Below are 22,752 nucleotides of genomic sequence, written 5' to 3'. Positions count from 1 at the left end.
TTTTGAGGTGTCTGGTATGACCGCTAGTAGTCTTGGTCCATTGGAACAGTACTGGACATCATCAGCTAGGAATTTGGGTGTCATTTTTGATAGCGATCTTAAACTAGATAATCTGATAAATTCTGTTGTTAAAAACTGTTTTTTCCAGTTGAGACTGTTGGCGAAGATAAAGGCATTGTTTTGTTTTCTGACTTTGATTGGGTAATACATGCTTTGATTTCATCCCGCCTGGATTATTGTAATTCTTTGTATACAGGGGTCAGGCAGTCCCTGTATTGCCTACAGCTCGTTCAAAATACAGCTGCTTTGCTTTTGACAAATACTCAGAAGCGAATACACATTACTCTGATATTGGCCTCTCTTGATTGACCACCTGTTTAGTTTTAGAATCGATTTTAAGCTTTCATTGCTTATTTATAAATCTTTAAATGGTTTAGAACCAATATATCTTACCAGGCTTCCTAAACCTTAAGCCCTGTCTTAGTCTTTAAGATCACCTGATCAGATGCTACTAGTGATACCTCGGACAAGGCTGAAGCATAGTGGTGATTGTGCATTTGCAGTGGCTGCTCCACAGCTCAGGAACAACCTGCTGCTGCAGATTAAACCTGTTGTGAATGTTTGCAATGGCTGCTCCATGGCTCAGGAACAACCTGCTGCTGCAGATTAGATCTGCTCCGAATGTTTGCAATGGCTGCTCCATGGCTCAGGAACAACCTGCTGCTGCAGATTAGATCTGCTCCGAATTTGAGCACTTTTAAATCCAGGTTGAGAACATCTTTTTTTTCGCTGGCTTTTAATTCAAATTAAAAGGGTTGCTGGTTTGAATTTTCTGTATTTGATAGCCACTGTACTTTATACATGTTGACTATAATCATGGAATGTTTTTCTGTTATGCTATATGTTATTTATTGTCTTTGTATTATTACTACTAATACTTTGTATTATTATTTACTATACAGCACTTTGTGACGGTGCAGATCGGGTTCTTGCTCCCTCTTTCATTTATGGGAGCCTATTGAACCCGACACTGTCGATAATGTAAACGGATGAGCATGACAGATGAGGATAAAACGCACATGAAGCAAGGGGATGGAGTGAAAGTGATCAGTGCTTTTATTAAAAGCCAAGTCCAAAACAAGTGTTCAAAAAGTGCAGTGCTCAAAAAATAGTTAATAAATAATCCATAAAATGAGTGTATAGTGGAGGTTAAAATGATCAAATAAATAAATCCAATAAAAATGAGTTTAAAATTCAGTCAGTAGTCTTCTTTAAAATGCTCAGTCCTCCGTGCTTCCCTTTAAAACGGACAACTCTCCGGCTTATCCTTCTAGGACCTTGTAGCACGGAGAGACGTATACCAACAGGCGCAGACACCCATCAGTCTTGGCCCGTGTCCCCTCTGTCCGATCCATGGGGAGCCACTGGACCCTGCTCCTGCACCCACCACTGCCAATCCAGACTCCACCCGGTGAAAGTGCGCCATCCTCCCAGGAGCAGGAATGATCCTCGTGTCCCCTCCTGAGTGCTGGCCACGTGCTACCTGCTGGGGGACCATTCCCATCTGCATGCTTCTCTCCTAAGCTCCGGCTCACCACTGCTCCTGCCTTTCTCTCTGTCCTTTTTTTTTTTTCTGCCCCAGGCTGATAATAAGGCAATCAGGCTGCCCACAAGGCCTCATACCAACCTGGAGCCAGGGAGTCTTAGACAGGCTGTTTGCACCTGCTACCACTCCCTAATGCGAACATAAAAATTTTTGTGTTTTTATATAGGTGCTTTATAAATTTGACTTGACTTGAAATATTACCAAAGTATTCCTGAAAGAAAAAGAAAAGTTTTATAAATATGAGTTTAAGGAATAGATTTTTGCTTCAGTAACTTACTAAATATTATGCTCTCATTAGCCTAACACATACCGTTTCTCCCACGAACAGTGTTGAGGGCAGAACCGAATATCCCAACACACTTTATATCAAGAAGAGATTTGAATGCCATCAGTTATAGGGCTTGTGATTAGTAACAAGTTTGAATTATTGATAAATCAGTTATTTGATTTATTAAAAATGTTTTCATGACAACATGTCATTCAGCCTTACAAAGTTTGCCAATACTATCCACCTAATTTCTCCAAAATAACTATGAATTATAAAGCCAAAATGAAAAAAACAAATGTCCATAAATATCTTAAAACACACTTGCAGTCATTGACCTTTTAAATGGATCACCCATCATTTTTTCCCATGGATTGTGTATATGACTTGCTTTATACAAATGAATGTTGCAGTTCTCTTTATCTATGATTTTACAGTCTGGCAAACACATAAACATTTATTTCTAAAACACAACTGAATATTATGTTTTAATTCCAACTGTCCATATATGAAAGACTCTGCTTTCTAAACAGTTTTTTCAGGCTACACTATAAACATATGGTGGAATGCCATCTAATACATAAAAAAAATCAAGCCAGCATATATACTTTTGTATTTAAAAAAAAAAAATAAAAAGTTTAAGTACAGAAAACAGAAATACTGATTAATGAATTTGGAGCTAGCTATGGGAACAGCGTAAAACTGTACATATGAAGTTATAAATAAGTACGCTGCTCGAGAAAGATGGCCAGTCCAGAGCTGTTTCTTGACGAGCAGTTAATGCTATTGGAATAGGCTATGGCGTCTTTCTATCCTAGATTTAGATGAAGGATGATTCAGAAGATGGATGGATAGATGGGAGTCCCTAAGTCATCCATGTAAATATCACACAATCTTTTCTGTAGTAATCAATGATTTATACTGGCAACAAAGAATTATGCGCCTTATTAGTAAAGTGACATATTTGTTCATCTGTTAAGAATACTTTCATATTCACAAGTATGCAGTGCTGAAAAGCACATTTGATATGCATATGGACTGGCTCATCTAAACTTCTGGCTACAATGCTTTTTGATTAATAAATGTAATCTAACAAGCCTAAGATAACTGCTGAACACTTAATATGTTGTCTGTCTCCCCACCGATGCTCCTGCTAATGCTGAAATCATATTTGGACAACTAAGTATCATATTTTTTCTGTCAGCATATACAGCTCTGCCAGAATGTTAATACACACCAGTGGCTTTACTTAATGATACATGAGGGAATTCAAAATATGACCACCCAACAAATTTTCCTTTAATAAAGTAAAATGTTATAAGTAAAGGTGAATGAATAAGCAACAAGAAATAAAGGGTTATATAAATTTCAAGCTCATAATTTATTTAAACACACCTTGCAAACATCTGTGTTTCTGGCAGGCCTTCAGTTAAATTCCTGTCGGTTTCTGCAGTATTTTTAAATTGTTTGCTTATTCACTTCTGATCAATAAATATTCAAATACAGTTTTGCATTTATGTGTTCATACAAAATAATCAGTATGATTATAACTTATTTTATAAAAGTGATCTTAACTTTTCAAAATTTTCAAATTGCTATATGTCTTAGTCTAATCCAAATTTTTTATTTGAATTTACATGCTCAGGAAGAAAATTTTGTTTTAAAATATATTTGTTAGCTGAACTCCTGAAGTTAAAAACTTACATATGCTTCTTGCACAAGTAATTTGGAACCATGAGTTTTAGTAGCTATAATTTACTTAATTATGATATAATTGCCTTTCCAATTTGTCTTAGCAAAAAGTCATAATCATATTTTCTGGATTAAAACCTGAAGTTGTTTAGGAATCTTTGTTCACACAGCAACCTGCAATAAGTGTACAGAAAAGAAGGCTAAAACATTTCAAGAAAGTTATAGAACGGTATAGATTAGGAAGTAGGTACAAAATTATATTAACATGTTTTCAGTCTTCTTCTGACTGCCTAAAAAGGACATCCTTTTTTAGACAAAAAAAAGATGGGCAGGCCTGATAGGTCACCTTGAGTGGTTTATGTTTATCAGTTAAAAGTTAAATTAGTATATTACGTGCATAAGTTTCATTTTGTTCTCTATTGGGGATTACTCAAATCAAAGAATGATGACTGTTAAGGCTATTTGTATGAGCTTGCAACTGATTGATTGACAAGTATAATTCCTCAAATTGCATATATTGGAACAAAGTTTGGGAGTTGTTTTCATAATTTGGTTTGTAAAGCCTGTACTTTTGATGCTGTTTTGTCCACTACATTAGAACTGTGGTTGGTTTCATACTGACCCTCCACTTGATGAATCAAGCAACAGCATAGGCCCTATGCAGGGCTACTCAAATATAAGTTTGAAAGGTCCACTTACTAAATTTCCATTCAGTCTGAGGTCCGGAAAAGTGACGGTCAAATTCCAAATAGAGAACTCCAAAAAAAGGCAATCCCCAAACTTTAGAACTATACACAAAAAAATGACATGGTAGGCCTTTTAGTGTGAAAGGTGACACCTTCTTTGTGCCACCAGTTGTTTGAACATGGGCATAAAAGGTGTGAGGGCAAGGCGGAGGCACTGATGTAAATGTTCATTGGTGAGGGTGTTGCGGTATGTGTTTTTCACCATGTTCATAGTGGAAAAGGCAGATTCACAGCAGTACGTTGAGGGAAACATTGTAAGAATTTGAAGGGCCATCTTCTGCAGGAGAGGAACACCTGCCGCAGTAACCATCTTTGTGCAGAAGGTTACAAGGTCACAGTGAGATTCCTGCAGTGCTAGGTTTTCTTGTAGCTCAATTAACTCTGTTTGCAGAGAAGCAGCACTGGCCCATTGGAAGACTTTTGTGGCTTCATTTGAGAATTCTGCAATATTTTTGACAAGAAATGGATTTTCGATGCACAGCAAGACTTGTTTTCCCAAAGGGAAATCTTCAAAGCGAGTTTGGAAATTTTTAATCAGCTTGTCCAGGAATTCAGCATAATTGTGATGGTGATGTTTTCCTGCAGTCTGATCCAAAAGTCTTGGGAAGTGAAGCAGGTCCTGCTGTAAGTCACATTTGAACACCTCCAGCTTCCTCTGGAAAGCACGGACAGCTAACATGAGGTCACACACTGTGCTGTTTTTGCCTTGGAGCTTCATATTAAGGTCATTAAGATGGGAAGTAATGTCCATTAGAAAAGCAACAATTTCCATTTTCTCGTCATTCTTCATGAAATCCACAAACGGTTTGGCTTTTGCACTCTTCTGATCCAACAGAAATGTCTCCAGCTCTTTCCGCAGTGCCCAAAAATGCTCCAGTACCTTGCCTTTACTAAGCCACCGGACATTGTTGTGAAGGAGCAAATCATCAAATGTTGCATTCACCTCTATTAGAAATGAGCGCAATAAACGATGTTGCAAAGCAGAGGATGCTCTCAGATAATTGACTAGTTTCATGACTGTTGTCATGACTTCTGAGTACCTTTCTCCAAGGCTGGCACACAAAACCATCTGGTGAATTATGCAGTGGTATGCCATGAGGTCAGGGTGGTGAGTTCTCAAGCGTGACACTAATCCCCTCTCTTTCCCAATCATACATGGTGCGCCATCAGTAGCAATGGAAACAACATGCTTCAGGTCTATCGCTCTGTCTCTAAGCATCTGTGTCACTGCTTCATAGATATCATCCCCCCTTGTGTGTCCATGGAGGTTTGTGAGACCCAAAACATCTTCATGAAATTCTCCCTTTTCTTCATCAAAAAATCTGACAAAGACCATGAGTTGTGCATTGTCCGTGATATCTGTGGATTCATCCACAGCCAATGAAATGAATTTGGCTTTTTTATAGCAGAACTAAGTTGTTCAAGCAAATCATCAGCGAGTATTTCAGCTCGTCTTGCAGCAGTGGAATCAGAACAGGGTATTTGGTTTATTTTCTGGATTATTTCATCCTTTTGAGTCCCTTCAAACAGAGCAGTCACCACTTCACTCATACACTCTTTGACTACTTCAGCATCAGAGAAGGGTTTCTTGTTTTTTCCCAGGACCCATGCTACTCTTAGTGAGGCTTCTGTTGCCCGCTCCTGTTATGTGGCTGATCTAACTATTACACTGCTTGTAGCTTCATATGATGATTTCAGCTGGTTTATTTTTATGGTCCTTACCTCTGAGTTCTGAGGGTAATTTTGTTCGAAATGTGCATGCTTGGTTTCATAATGGCGTTTCACATTACCACTTTTGATTATTGCTACCGTCTCGTTGCAGATTAAACACATTGGTTTTCTGCTTCCCACGGGGAGCACGAACGCATATTTTTCTGTCCACTCACTCTTAAATTCGCGGTTTTCAAAATCAACTTTTCTTTTCTTATCAATGTACTGTCTTGAGCCAGCCATCTTCACTTTCAGTCAGCAAAAAAAAAATTCAGTTATCGAAATTTGCACTGCCTGCGAGTGATGAGACTGCCTGCTCACCGGCCTGACCCAGAGCACGTGACCGGTACATAAATCTGGCTGCCGTGAATGAGCGAGTATTGGGGGGGAGGCGGGGAGTAGAGGGAACGTTGCTATGACGATACTGTTACAGCTGCTGTGATTGGACATAGATGAAGCAACCAAACCAAGTAGAAACCTCAAAGATATATCGCGCGGAATCACAATTGCGCACTTCATTGAGAACTCATTTGGATTATGATTAAATTTGCATGTTTGTTTTGGCGTCGGTCCAGATTTAACCGTATTTGGGTCCGGATGCGGACCGGAGTCCGCCTATTGAGTACCCCGGGGCCTAGAACAATAGTTCTCAACTTTCAGTCCTCAGGGCCCCCATGGCTGCAGATTTTTGTTCCAATCAGTTTATTACCTTTAAATTATCTCATTGTTTAATTAGTTGACCTATATTTTTCTTCTATTTTGCATTTAGAAAAGTGCATTTTGTTTACTACTAAGCACACAAGTGGGTAACCGTGAAGTAGCTTCACATTTCAGCTGGTGTCTGCTCAACATTAATTGTCTGCATTCAGTACAATTAAGAAAGGAAACTACACGGAAAAAATGAATTACTTGAAACAAAATAAAGTAAGCATTTAAAGTTACAGAAAACATACAAATTTTCTTTATGTAAAAATCAGACACTACTGGACCAATGTTCCCTCTAAGGAGTAGCATATAGTGAGCAAAAAACATTGTTTATGAGCGACATTTTGTTTAAGCTAAAAATTTATGAGCACCAACTCCGACGGTCGGAGTGAGCGATCGTGCGATAAGTACGAGCCACGCCGTCAGAATGAGCGATCGTGCGGGAAGTATGAGCGACGCTCTGAATTCGTGTGAGCGATCGCTCACGCACTCAGCTTAGAGGGAACATTGTACTGGACTTTTCTAAATGCAAAATAAATGGAAAAAACAGGTCAGCTAATTAAAATAATGAGATAAATAAAAGGTTAACAATAACAGACTGATTGGGAAACTGGTTAGAGCCACGGTAACCCCCATGGAAGTAACATTTAGAAGTACTGGTCTAGAAGTGTCTACCAGTTTGCACACCATTTCAAAAATGTACTAAAGATTCTCAATGGTGTTGAATTTGGGACTTTGACTATACCATTCAAAGACATTCACCTTTTTCACTTCACCTTCTACATGGGATCATTTTATGCTAAAAATAAAATTTAAAATAATTTGAAACACAGGGCTCCATTTATTATTCCTCCACTGCTACCATGTTTTCTAGTACTTGCTGATGAGAAGAATAACTGTGATTTAGCTGCCATATTTCTCTTCAGGAAAAGTGTTTCTTGAGAAATTGGCAGTTTTTAGTTTGCACCACATGTAGTTCTTTGAATTTTATATAAAAATTACAATCTGTATCACTTCTGACTAGAAGACCTTTTCCTAAAGCTTAGGTAGTTGTCATGCTTTCTGGAAATTCCAGATGGGTTTTACAAATACTCTTTTAAGTAACACTTTCTTTAATGCTATCATTAACGATTTGCCAAAAGACTTTGATCACAACAAATAGGGAGGCCTCTTGAAGATCCAGTTTAGACTCGGATGTCTTCCTAAACTTATTATACTGTACCTTTTGAATGTCAAGATGCCTAAAACTGTCAGTTTCAATGTTAATGAAACAGATCCCTTTACCATCTGAAGTAGGGTCAAACAGTACTATCACTGCACCAACCCTTTCCGTCACTTACGGTACCTCCATTTTACTCTTTTTTATCTTTGACTACACTCTGTGCTGTTGCAAATAAGTACCAATTTGATGGCAAAAACCTAAACCTATACTATCTTAATACAAAATGTGACCAAAGCAATAGTCATTAACCTCCAAAATGTAGATGATTCTCTTTTTGCCCACTTTGCAAAAAAACTTCCAACTACTCTGAAACTCTACTCCAAGGCCTACTGAAACCTAAGTATATTTCTCAAAGTCAGGAAAACCAGATCATCTACTAGGATGTCCCTATTCAGCAATAGTCATCTCAGGAGAATGTTGTTGAACACTTTCCATAGGTTGGCAGCTTAGAGTCTGGAAAGACAACCATAGCTATCAAGTTTAGCACAGTGTCAGCTGTGCCAGTAGATTATTTAGGAAACTATTGGTTCTTTAAAAACTGTGATCTCAAAAATGTAAACCAAGCTAATGGTCTAAATCAGTGCTTCTCAACATTCAGTTTTCTGGGCCCCCTGTAGCTGCAGGTTTTGGTCCTAACCCACTTCTTCTCTTAATTGTACTCCTAGCCACTGCAGACAATGCAGACAAGTCATTATTTCCCATTTTCTATGTTTTTTACAAACACTGGGAATTTACAATCTGGTTATGCTATATTTTTACTGAATTAAGCAGGAATGTATATGTTTTAGATGGCTAAGAATTAATAGATAATTTTTTCTTTAAGTTTTTTATGTTCTGGTTATTTAGCCAATTATTTAATAAGCAAACAATGCAAAACAAAAGGAAAAACATGTCAGCTAATTAAACAATAAGATCAATTAAAGGTAACAGTGGTTAGTAGAGAAACTGGTCAAGCAAATCCTGCAGCCACAGGGGGCACTGAAGATTGAACATTGAGAACCACTGGTATAAATAGCCTTTTGTATTACTTCTTTTCAGTATGGGAGTGAGACATAGGTTACATACTTTTGTCACCTGAAAATTCTCAAAATGTTCCATGTGCATTTCTTCTCAAAAGTCCACCAAATTAACCGGGTGGATCACTAAACCGATTGCAGTACCCTCACCAAAGACAAGGATATGGAGCAGCAGAAGTTATGATCCTGTATAACCAATTTTCCAGGATATCACACAGCATCATTTTGCCCATCTCCTCAGAAAAATGTTCTTTATTTCTTAGCACAGCCAAGTTCAGAGAATGTAGGGTGATAACAGAAATGGGTTAGAAGGCACACATAAGGCAAAGCTCACAAAAACCTGCATCAATACTGCTATCAGAGGGACCCAAACCACATAACATTCCCTATGGCATAGGGAATCTAGAATCTAGGCTATAGGTATCCAACTCAGATACTGAAAGGTCACGGTGGATGCAGGCTTTCATTCCAGCCACATTCTTCTTTAGTACCCAGTAATAGCCGCTATTGAAACATACTAATTTCTTTCAAAGACACTGGCCTTTTTAATTGTCTTTCTCCCTTAATTCATAAAATAATGAAATGCAAAGCAAGCCAACACTTAACAAACTAACCTGTGTGTCCATCATACATCTGTTTCAATAAAATATATGGAAAGAATGAAAGATGAGGGTCTAAGAAATACTGATCTGCTCTGACAACAAAACATTTTAATGGTGCCCTCGGAAAAGAGCAAATCAACTGTGTAGGAATTGTCTTATGTGGCAGAATGAGAACAACACGCCATGGAATTTAATAAGATATTTCATTAACAACAATTAGGAAATTGGTTAGAGCTTGCCAATAACTTAGCTGGTCATCTGTTGGCTTGCTTAACATCCCATTTTTGTTTAGCTGCTAATCAAGAAAATAAAGACACAATTATGGGTCTAAGTCTTAAAAAGTGATTAATTGAAAACTGAGCTAGAAGATGTTTATTCATTTAGCAGCAGTAGTAGGATGTTGTACCATGTTAGCCATTATGGATGCAATGAGAAGTAAAGCAAAATGACCCCTTTTATTGACTAACTAAAAAGATTACAATATGCAAGCTATCGAAGCAGTTCATGTACATCTTGCTTGAAGAAGGGGCCTGAGCTGCCTCAATAGCTTGCATAGTGTAATCTTTTTAGTCAGCCAATAAAAGGTGTAATTTTGCTTGACTTCTCATTTAGCAGCAGTAAAAAATAATGTCTGGAATGAAATATGTAGCCACTTTGGCCCATTAGGTTCCGAGTTTGACATCCTACTTTAAACTTAAAGCTGATTTTGTGGCAAAAATTGTTTCACTGATATACTGATCTGTGTAGAGTATGAATAGCTGCATGAGCAGTATATTTTAGTTTATGATTTGAGAATATCTGATGACAAAAAATAACTTTGTGTTTTAAAAATCTTTTTTGTTAAGCATCTGACTTTGCATTAAGAAACTGAAACAATACGTGTAATCCAGCGATATTGTGAAACCTTTTAAAGTGTCAGGATTCTGTATTTCATGCGTGCAATATGTAACTATGGTTAAACTATTTGTATGATTTATCAAAGTTATTATTTAATCTAAATTTTGTTTTAATTGTTTTACATTGAAATCCATACTTCAAAGCCAAAATTAACTTTTTAATTTTTAATTTTCTTTTAACACCATTGTAGGATTATATTAGATGTATTTTTCACCATGTGCACTGATTTGCTACAATATTTATTTGCATTTTTGATTGGGCTCCTTATTTAGATAGATTTCAGAAGCCATTCTAATCGAACAATGCTTGATTAGTTGCAATTTCAGCCCTGTGTATTTTAAGTGCTTGTGATTTTCAGTTTTTCCTTTCTTTGTCTTTTCTTTGTGTCAGAGTTTCTGCACGTGTTTAACAGTTAATTCCAAAATGTTATTGAGTTATTGCCTTCATTACCATTTATCTTGTTTTTGCAGAAAGAACTGACATACCCATATGAGAAATGGATTGTAAAGGGCAAAGAGGACTTCCATGAAAAAAAAATCAAAACATTATCCCCTCAAAAACAGTCAACCTAAAAAGGCAACACAAATGAGGAAAGTTCACAAACCAGGGAAACACAACAAGTGAGCTGGCAAGATAAAATAGGCAGCAGGCATTAATCATGACTCCCCACAGCAAGAACAAGAGAAATCAAATGCAAAAGAGGCAAATTCCTTTAACCTTCAGTAAGCCAGCCAAGTAATTATATTTGGAAGACTAGCTGCTCATGTGCATGACAACTTCTTTCCAGGATAGGCATATGCCTAGGGAGTGGGAATAGAAGCATTGTATATTTGAGGGACTATAGAAAGACCTTAGATACCTTAGCCCTGTTATCCCAACTGAAACCTCTTTAAACTTATTTCAAGACATCCTGAAGACAAGAATATGGAAGTATGGAAAGAAAGGAAGAATGTGGACACTGTAAGTAATGAGTTTAACACAACAATGTATACTGTGCATATTTCATAGAACATGGTTATATCTTTGTGGAAACAGATAATTTCTCTATTGCCTACTATAGCAAAAAAGTTAGCCTTCTGTGAGTAGTAATCTGTAATCCAATCAGAATTAATGAGTACTTTGAACAAAACAACATTGTGTGTTTCTGGAGTGAAGTGGTGTCCCATCCAGGAATAGTTTTTGCCTTGTGCCCAATGCTATCAGGATAGGGTCTGGCTTCTCATGACACTATAATAGACAAAGTGGATTCTGTATGTATATTTTTGTTCCATTTTCACATTGGAGTTTCTAAACATTGCACACATTTACCAAATAGTTGACAAGATATACATTAATCACAAGATAGTATCTCAAGAGCTTTATAAAGCAAACCATATGGTCCTTACGTACAGACCACTGAGATTTTCAGAGAGTTGGTGCTATATAAATGTAGGAAATGTCTACAAAGTGCATCTTTGGAAACCTATGATGGGCGTTGTTGGTTGATCTTGACTAATGGTTTTTATAAAGAGTGAGCAGTACACACTTCTAACTGTAAATCAGAAGTTGACCTTTTATCTTTTAATATTAAACAAGAAGCATGTAAAGAGAAGGCATATGAAGTGAAATGTGTAAACAGCATTTTGCCTCAATTTGAGACCCTGGCACAGGAAGATAATATGCTTTTTTTGGAAGCAAAGGGAATAAAATAACAAACATCAGTAGTCCATCCAAGAATTAACAAATTCTTGAAAAAGAACTTAAGCCTCTGAAAAACAGAGAGGTTGGCCTAAATTCTGGCAATATTTTATTTGATATAATTAAAGATGTGAAAACTCCAAAGTTCTAACTACTCCTAAGTACAACATGTAGGCTAGTTGTACGACAACCAATTTAGTTTTTTCAGGGTTGGATTGAATTTAAGGATCTGCCATCTTCAAAGCATTGTGGTATGCAGGCATTTATCCTTTTTAATTTTATTGTAAGGTATAGTGAGAAAGAATTGAATTAGCTTGTTTATGGCAAAAATGCTTCTCAGAACGATTTTTACATTTCTCCTAGATATTCTCTGCCCCAGTCATAGATATAGAAAATAAGTGAATAAAGTACAGAAGAGTGAAAAAACCATGGGAAGGCGGTATAAGGTGTGGTTTACCATCAAAGAAGCCTAATGCACATGGAAGCAGGAACAGATCTAGAGGAAGCAGATTATGGCCAGCCCTTTTTCAGGAGGGTATTATACATTCAATAGCTAAACTGTATTTACAGGTTAAAGGAGTTCTTGCTTTTGGATTTATGTATTTGCCATACTTCTGAAAGTGCTTCCCAGATAGCCAGTGAGATGACAACTAGAACTTTGTAGCTCAAAATTATAAAAACTATGGATTGCTAAGAGCAGCAACCTTGTCTTATTTACTGATCATTTTTTCCAAACTTAGAACCAAAACTAGGATTTCTGTCATAGGATATTAAGTAAATAATATGCATGCTCCTGGGTGTTCTTTCCTACAGTAAGTCCAGTAGCCAGCTGAAGTTCATTTTCCCCACAGATCACAGAAGATAGTCCTCGGAATTATTATTTTTACCAAAGAACCTCACAATATTGGACAGAGGAATATCGGTTTTGCCTGAAGTCTCTTGCAATATTAGTAAAAAGTGTGGTGATTGCTTTGATATGTCATCGGCAGCATGCAGGCTATTGAACTTTTAAGCAATGAACCATGTGAATCTTTGGTCTCCTGCAACTTTGTATTTGGTTTGAAAACGTATATACAGTATGTATGTACAGTGCATCCGGAAAGTATTCACAGCGCATCACTTTTTCCACATTTTGTTATGTTACAGCCTTATTCCAAAATGGATTAAATTCATTTTTTTCTTCAGAATCCTACACAAAACACCCCATAATGAAACGTGAAAAAAGTTTACTTGAGGTTTTTGCAAATTTAGTAAAAATAAAAAAAAATGAGAAATAACATGTACATAAGTATTCACAGCCTTTGCTCAATACTTTGTCGATGCACTTTTGGCAGCAATTACAGCGTCAAGTCTTTTTGAATATAATGCCACAAGCTTGGCACACCTATCTTTGGCCAGTTTCGCCCATTCCTCTTTGCAGCACCTCTCAAGCTCCATCAGGTTGGATGGGAAGCGTCGGTGCACAGCCAGTTTAAGATCTCTCCAGAGATGTTCAATCGGATTCAAGTCTGGGCCACTCAAGGACATTCAGAGTTGTCCTGAAGCCACTCCTTTGATATCTTGGCTGTGCGCTTAGGGTCGTTGTCCTGCTGAAAGATGAACCATCGCCCCAGTCTGAGGTCAAGAGCGCTCTGGAGCAGGTTTTCATCCAGGATGTCTCTGTACATTGCTGCAGTCATCTTTCCCTTTATCCTGACCAGTCTCCCAGTCCCTGCCACTGAAAAACCTCCCCACAGCATAATGCTGCCACCACCATGCTTCACTGTAGGGATGGTATTGGCCTGGTGATGAGTGGTGCCTGGTTTCCTCCAAACATGACGCCTGGCTTTCACACCAAAGAGTTCAATCTTTGTCTCATCAGACCTGAGAATTTTCTTTCTCATGGTCTGAGAGTCCTTAAGGCGCCTTTTGGTGCTTTTTACTAAGGAGTGGCTTCCGTCTGGCCACTGTACCATACAGGCCTGATTGGTGGATTGCTGCAGAGATGGTTGTCCTTCTGGAAGGTTCTCCTCTCTCCACAGAGGACCTCTGGAGCTCTGACAGAGTGACCATCGGGTTCTTGGTCACCTACCTGATTAAGGCCCTTCTCCCCCGATCACTCAGTTTAGATGGCCGGCCAGCTCTAGGAAGAGTTCTGGTGGTTTTGAACTTCTTCCACTTATGGATGATGGAGGCCACTGTGCTCATTGGAACCTTCAAAGCAGCAGAAATGTTTCTGTAAGCTTCCCCAGATTTGTGCCTCGAGACAATCCTGTCTCAGAGGTCTACAGACAATTCCTTTGACTTCATGCTTGGTTTGTGCTCTGACATGAACTGTCAACTGTGGGACCTTAAATAGACAGGTGTGTGCCTTTCCAAATCATGTCCAATCAACTGAATTTACCACAGGTGGACTCTAATTAAGCTGCAGAAACATCTCAAGGATAATCAGGGGAAACGGGATGCACCTGAGCTCAATTTTGAGCTTCATGGCAAAGGCTGTGAATACTTATGAACATGTGCTTTCTCATTTTTTTTATTTTTAATAAATTTGCAAAAATCCCAAGTAAACTTTTTTCACGTTGTCATTATGGGGTGTTGTGTGTAGAATTCTGAGGGGAAAAAATGAATTTAATCCATTTTGGAATAAGGCTGTAACATAACAAAATGTGGAAAAATGATGCGCTGTGAATACTTTCTGGATGCACTGTACATATCCTTTAAGTCATGTGTTGAGATGTCCTGTTGATTAAATGAATAATGTAATGTCAATTTGTTGTTATAAGGCTTTCCAAAGAAGGAAGATGGCAGAGTGTGCAGATGATGCAGCTGCTCCAGGTTCTAAAAATTCTGAGCATAGTGTGTTAAATGTTGTCTCTCGTGAAAATTGTACTATGTAGATTATCCAGAAAACGTGGTAATGCCATACACTGCTTTACATCACTGAGCACTACTCAATGTACAGCATTACCCCAGCATTTAAGGAGCAGTTGGGCAGCCTTGGCATTCTGCCAAGATCAAACAGTGAGAACATGGCCTTGCATGAATCGGCTATCCAAAGAAAGATCTGCCATCACTGTAAATGATGTAAGCAAAAACAGCAGCAAGGTAAACAATTCACTGAGTCACACCACTGTTATCCAGTGTTGTAATGTCCAACTGTAAAGTGCTGTCCTTTATGCTTGCCTAGGGAGTTTACTGTTATTATTAATAATATTATGGCTATGTCCCTCTGAGAATTTAAACATAAAGAAGTACTGAGTCTACTTTATAGACCTGTTACTGAGCTGTAAACTGCACATCCCGGTGTTTTTATTACCATGGCTGGACATTTTAATGAAATGAACTTGAAGATCACTCTTCCCAATTTTTAATGACGTGAACTTTCCAACCATGGGAGACAGCAAGCTGGACCTTGTTTTTACAAACTCTCATCATGCTTAGAAAGCCATGTCACATAGTGATATTGACAACAGTAGTATCATAAAGCAATAGGGGTTGTGGCTGGGCAGCACGTGAAGGAGAAACTTCTGCTGGATGTGAATGTTTATAGGATGGACATTCAATAAAAGTTAATGTAAAATATACTTACCTCTGATTGTACATTCTATGTTATGACATTGTGTTAAAGTTACTACTTGAGAGTGACCTTTCACTACAAAAATAATAGCAAAGAAGAGAAAAGGGCATGGCAAAGTTTAACCCACTGCCAACGTTTTTGTTTGACAAGCTGACCCGATGGCTTTCATTAAAAAGTACAGTGAGTTGGCAAGAAGGCTGAAACTTATTGGAGCACTGTGGCATCAGTGTGAGTCAGGGTGAGATTATTCAAGGTCACATAGTAGTTGGCATTTTGGATAAAGAGCTCTCTCGCAAATCTCAGTTAATGTCTGATCTCATGTTGGCTCAAACAATACATACAGTTAATTAGTGAAAGGAGTTTATGTATCAAGTTAGCCTGCATACTCGTATAGGAAAAAACGGGCAAATGTCCAGGGAAACCAAGACATACTAAGGTCATTCCAAAGACTGAGCCTAAAGAAAATAAATGTTGAAAAATATATGAAAAGTGCCCTGCACTGAAGTCCACTACAATGGGCAAGAAAACTGCGCTGATAAAAATTTAGTTAAGAGGGGGCACAACCTTATGCAGTGCACATGGCTCACAGGGTTCCCTTGGCAAAAGTCAAGAAGGAGCTTAGTAGGGTGGAAAACAATTGCATAATTGAGCAGGTGACACTGCCAAATAATTGATGTACACCTATGGTGCCAGTTCTAATGAGAAATGGAGATGTATGCATTTGCGTTGATTTTAAAAACTAATGAAGCTGTCGAGAGAAAGATTTACAGTATTCTTCCCACCTCAGAGAAGATTGCAAAACTGAGTGAAACTACTGTAGTCTGTTCATTTGATGCAGTGAGTTGGTTTTGGCATATACCCCTGCATTAAGAAATTAATAAGCTGATTACATGTTTTACATTTGCCAGATTCTGTTTCTGTAGGGTGCCATTTGGAATAACAGGCAATCCAGAGATCTTTAAAAGGAAAATGGCAGAGATATTAGACGGTTTAGAGGGAGTTACTGTTTTCATGGATGACATACTTGTGTTTAGATGTACCATGGAGGACCATAGTATATCTGGAAATGGTTCTAATGAGTCAGCTGTATTGATCCTAATGAAAAGTCTGCCGTCTGACAGAAACAGTTATACAGTCAATATGCAACATCGTAAGCACTAGAGAAAACAGAATTGTTCACTATGAGAGCAGATATTTTGGAGAGGATACATGATGGACTCTCTGCTCTCCCATAGGTTGACACCATGTGTCCATTGAGATGTTAGTCTTCCCACATCACATGGCCCCTTTCCAGTTTGCCTATTGCCTAAATTGTTCCACTGAGGATGCCACATTATTTACTCTTCATCTGGTCCTGTCCCATCTGGACAAAAGCGACTCTTATGCTAGTATGCTGTTCATAGACTTCAGTTCAGCATTCAACACCATCATCCCACAGAAGCTCATAGAAAAATTGAGTCTGCTAGGCTACAACACTTCCTTATGCAACTTGATCCTGGATGTTCTGTTAGACAGGGCCCAGACAGTCCACATAGGTGCCCCCGAGGTCTGTGTACTCTGCCCACTTCTGTTTATGTTGCTGACATATGACTGTGCATCTGCGTACATGTTCTAAATACCATCATGGTATTTCATGGTGGGTCTCATAGTCATCTAACAGATAGGAGATACACTTGCACCAATCTGCCAATTATTGTAACAGTGCATCGAGGGCACCACACTTCTTGGTGTACACCTGGCAGCTGACCTTATTTGGTCAATTATCACCACCTCCACAGCCAAGAAGGCTCAGCATCTTCATTTCCTTTGCTGACTGAAGAAGGCAAGTCTACCTCCTACTAGAATTAGGTAGACTTTATTATCCCAGAGGGAAATTTGTTTGCAGCAGGAAAGTACAAAAAACAGAAGACGTTGCAGAGATCCAATAGATAAGCAATGACACAACATTGGACAACCAATGTTATTGCATACACACACTCAATATCAATGCAAAGAACCATAATTACTGTCAACAGTATACAAAGCAGTAATGCAGGATTTAACATTTAGCAGCATCTCTGCAAGTAACAGAATTTAAAATGCTTATAGCTCTAGGAATAAAAGAGTTCTCAAATCTCTTGCTCTTTACCTTTGGAAACATAAAGCTGTAGCCTGATGGCAACAGCTAGAATATAGAGAAAAGAGGATGGCTACTGTCTGACAGAATTGAGTTGGCTTTCTTTCTAACCTGTTTTCAATACATTCAGTGATAGAGGTCTGCTGTGAACCAATAATTTTACTGCAGTTTTTTATAATGTTGTTAAGATGATTTGTATTCTTATTACTGAGGTTGCCAAACCAACACATAAAAGCAAATATAACAATGGATTCAATAAATGACTTATAAAAAAGTGTCATTATGGTTTTGTCCACTTTAAAACAGTTGAGTTTCCTAAGAAAGAAAAGTCGTGACTGCCCTTTTTTTACAGATTTGCGTTGTGTTAAGATCAAAATTTAGTTTGTTGTCAGTTATTATTCCCAGATATTTGTAGTGCTCTACCATCTCAGCTGTCTCAACTGTTTCATTACAGTTGAGACAGTGGATGGTGGAGAGCATCTGAAATCTACAACCATGTCTTTTGTCTTAGAAATATTTAGTCTTAAACTGGAGCAATGACACCATTATACAGAATCACTGACAATAGGTCCATGGCTGTCTTCCTTATTTTGTAGAAGACTAACAATGACAGAGTGTCTGCAGATTTCAGGATATGTCTATCCTTGTGTAAACTCCTGCAGTAAAAGCTGATGAACAGTCTATAAACCGCAATCTTGCATGGTTTTGATCCTTCCAAGTGCTCATACAATAAATTTAAAAGTGTTGCTGTTACATTCTCCACATCCCTCTTTGCTCTGAATGCAAATTGGTGAGGGTCCAGAAGAACCTCAGTGTTGTTAAGTAGTTGTTTCTTAATTGGCTTCTCAAAGGATTTCATGATACGCAATAGTCTCGGTACTTGTAAATCCAAGGACATTTCAGATATGGAGTGCACCTTTTGGAGAGAGCTCCTTTGCACAGTAATGAAACAGACGGCCACTTATTCCATCTGGACCCAAGTTTTTTTTTTTTTTTTTTTGATTTTTACTTAAGGACCTTTCTGACATCATTCAGGTCAAACAAGGACTGACTCCTTGCTCCAATCTTCAGTTTGTTCTTTTGCTTTCTTAGTTCTGAAGCAAAATCCTGTGTTTCAAATCACTATTCTACCCACATTTTACGCAGTCGCCATTTCCACTGTCCTGACCATTTGATTCGCCATGTGATTTGGGAACTGCAGTGTTTCTGACCATGAGGTTCTACAGAAGGGTAGTACATACAGCAGAAAAGATCACTGCAAACTCTCTATCCTCTAGTAAAGATATCTTTTTTTAAACATTGCATCTGCTAAGCATTCAGCATTCTGGAGCACAGCTAGCAACCTTCCCACAGTCTCTTTGACTCACTTCCATCTGGCAGAAGGACCCATAGCATTTGAAACAGTTGTGTCCACTTCTGCAACAGCTTATATCCCTTGGCTTTCTGGACTTTGAACTCTTGATTACACCTTGATTACTTGACATGTGGATTATACAAAATGATAAGTGTGAGATTTTTGTCATGGTTGCTTTTGACTGTTGTACAACACTTGTCACCATGCTATTTTATTCGAAACTTTATCTTCATTCTGCATGAAATCATTTTTTTTCTTGGACTTCATCACAAACTACTTGGGGTAAGTAGCATACTAAAAACATAGTTTTTGGGTGGAGTGGTCCTTTAAAACCATGAAATACCTAATTATTATTTATTTGTACTTCTTATGAAAGCATAATATTCCAAAATTACTCTTTTGCAATCTACAACAGACTAATAAAAGCTTACATTACATAAACTTTATGAGTAGACAAATGAGTACTTGGTGGGCATGTTTGTAGCCTCTATGTGAAACACTGAGCTGTGCTGTATTTCAGTATACAATATAGAATCATTATATTGTATTGGTGCAGACAAATGGCATCCTCATGGGTATGACATTACCAACAGTATGACCTGGCATTCCATCATGCACATGAGCAGCTTCAAAGCCAACCATAGAGGAGCCTATGAAAACATGAAGCCTATCATAGTTGTATGACTTGTAAGTTTTGCTACAACAGTGAGTCGCCTAAGGACAGAAAAATACCTAAAAAGAGATGTAAAAGAGCAAAAATTAATTGAGCTTCAGTGCAGCTCTAGAATATGAAACCTCTTTACATTCTAATGTGTGTCTGCTGGAATAATTCTGCAATATAAGAAAATGTAATTTTTGCATTTGTTGTGATGTGTGCTTTACTGTAGGAGGTATGGATATAACTTTTTGATGATTACTAACTTAAAAGGAACTTCTTGTATCTGTTTTTAATTTTTATTGCATATTCTGAGATAACCATTGTCACAAAAAGCAGACACAAGAGTCATTAAAAGGTTTGGGGCAGCCACCCGTATAATATTCCCTAGGTGCAAATGGGTAAATTGCTAGTACTGATGTGCTTAGAACTTTTGAGTCCAAAACCGAACCGATTAGGTTAGTCAAATATAGCGGCTTTAAAGGCCAGAAAAGAAAAGGAAGTGAAGTCATCAAGGGCCTTCCATAGGTTCGGACCTGGACATGACGTCATCAAAAGGGCTGGAACGGGAAGTCTCTTCAGTCATGGGTTCTTCGCCGGAAGTGACATCATCCAAGGGTCCATAATCGGGTGTGATGTCATTAGGGCCAGGTGGAATTTCCCGTGAACGGCTTGCAGGAAAGTGAGAAAAAAGGTCAGTGCACTCCCCTGGTCTAGCGTGGAATTATTTCATTTAGACTCTTTAGCTGCCCCCCATGCACACGTGTGTGACACCATGAATATTATTACGTACAGATATTGACATGGGAACTGAAACTAAGGCAAATATTTTAAAGTGATCAGTATGTCAATTATCTTTTAACAATTCTGAAAAATTTGAAATCATTTCATAAATAATGATTCTTTTTTTCCCATTGCAACATTTCTGTTCCAGCTTTTTAAAAGCCAGTCATTCGGTCTCCTATCTAAAATTTAACATACTGTAAACCCCAGCCGGGATGCCCAGGAGGACCGGAGGAGGGCTTATACCTTCTCCAGAACACAAGGGGGCGCCCCAATGCCTTGGGAGCCCTGGACCTCAACACTTCCGCCACACCCGGAAGTGCTGGGGGGAAGAGGAGCAGGGACACCCGGAGTCCTTCCGGTTGTGCAGCCGGTACTTCCGCCACACAGGGGAGTGTCGACGGAAGAGTGTCGGGAAGCACCTGGAGTCCATCCGGGGGTGTATAAAAGGGGCCGCCTCCCTCCATTCAATGGCAAGAGTCGGGTGGAAGTGGACGAAGCTCGGTGGAGAGGAGTGGAGGCGGACCAGAGACAGTGAAGGCATTGTGTTGTGTGGCCAGGACTGAAGGGGTGATTGGTGCTGCGGCACTGGGTATTGTGCACCATAGTGCTGTAAATATTGTAAATAAACGTGTGTGTGGTGAAACCATCATGTCTACCTGTCTGTGTTCGGGCTGTTCCCCACAATACTTATAATTATCTCCAGTTAGCTGGTGCCCTGTCCAGGGCTGATTTCTGTAGTGCTTCTGATTCTACTTGTATAAACTTCCAGTGATACCCTAATTTGCATTAAGCAGATGTGAGAATTTTATGATATTTATAACTATAAAATAGTTTGTTCATGTGAATTTTCAGAGAATATTTATTTGTGAAGATTTTAAGAGCCATAAAAAACTTTTTTATATTAGTTCCTCAATCAGTACAGCTCATTGAAATTTAGGTGTTTGGTGTGAAATCATTCCGCACAGATTACACATTCTAAAGCTATAAATAGATTGTATTTTTTGTGTTCTGCATGTATCATTCCTGTATTTGCTCTCTGTTTTCTTTCACAAAAAATGAGCATAAAAGATTTTAAGAGAATGTTTATGTATGAAGATATTATGCACCTTAAAATAACTTAGGATAGAGAAGATAGTTATTAATATTTTTGATAAAATATTTAAAAAATTCAATACATCAAAAGAACATTAGAAGTTCTCTTTGAATAATATTTTTGAAAGCTGGGCTGTGTCACATTGACTATACAGTTGTTTACTTGTCACCATTGTGACAGTAATTCTTGTTTGCTGTGTATTTTGGAGTTGGACTCTGTTGTTTTTTCACTTAGGAAAATCTTAGTCTTAATCTTGCTTAAGCATTGATTGTATTTAGAAATAATGACAGTAAAGTTACAAATCATTTTGCTTTCCATTAGCTTGCTAGATATAGTAGGAGTGTGAGAAAAAGTGTTTATTACCTAGACACCAAGAATAGATTGTGGATGACATAAAGGAGATTAAAATGAGAGAAGCCTTATCTCTGCTGCTCTTTCCTGCTTTCAGATATAAACTTCTGTGAATTTTCTGTACACTGGGAAGCAGTACTGAATTAATTCTGTAAAACTATGCTATATTTAATATGTATGTGTGTTTATGTGTGCCTGTACATATACCGTAATTTTATGTAAATAAATGGGAGATCATCTGTTAACTCGGCACAGCTATAAAAATTGTTTATTTTAAAAATGTATAGGGGTGAGCTGATTCCATTAAAATCACAGAGTTGACATAGGAATATACAAAAACCCTTCTTCCATCCATCCATCCATTATCCAACACATATCCTAACTACAGGGTCATGGGGGTCTGCTGGAGCCAATCCCAGCCAAAACGGCGCAAGGCAGGAAACAAACCCCGGGCGCGCACACACACTAAGCACATGCTAGGGACAATTTAGAATCGCCACCTGTGGGAGGAAACCCAAGCAGACACGGGGAGAACATGCAAACTCCACGCAGGGAAGACCCGAGAAGTGAACCCGGGTCTCCTAACTGCAAGGCAGCAGCGCTACCCACTGCGCCACCATGCCGCCCAACCCATCTTCCTCCTAGTCAAATCTTTGCATAGACATGTTTTATGAAAAACTGGTAGATAAGCATGTTTTCT

General features: G+C 38.3%; 1 protein-coding gene across 5 annotated transcripts in view; it reads left to right on the top strand.

Moving 5' to 3' along the window:
• The window catches only part of hdx (highly divergent homeobox), a 102,984-nt gene that overhangs the window by 15,405 nt on the left and 64,827 nt on the right, over nucleotides 1-22,752 (top strand). For 3 of the 5 annotated variants that reach the window (XM_028815959.2, XM_028815960.2, XM_051935084.1), the window contains exon 2: nucleotides 10,932-11,421. The exons of the other annotated variants lie outside the window; for them this stretch is intronic. In XM_028815959.2, the coding sequence (XP_028671792.1) occupies nucleotides 11,386-11,421 (36 nt within the window). In that variant the 5' untranslated portion in view covers nucleotides 10,932-11,385. The remainder of the gene's footprint in view (nucleotides 1-10,931; nucleotides 11,422-22,752) is intronic. 5 annotated transcript variants of the gene reach the window in all.

Source organism: Erpetoichthys calabaricus, chromosome 12, assembly GCF_900747795.2.
Source record: "Erpetoichthys calabaricus chromosome 12, fErpCal1.3, whole genome shotgun sequence".
Classification (NCBI taxonomy): Eukaryota; Metazoa; Chordata; class Cladistia; order Polypteriformes; family Polypteridae; genus Erpetoichthys; species Erpetoichthys calabaricus.
The sequence above is the reverse complement of the archived record's forward strand: the minus strand, read 5'-3'. Positions and strand labels throughout refer to the sequence as shown.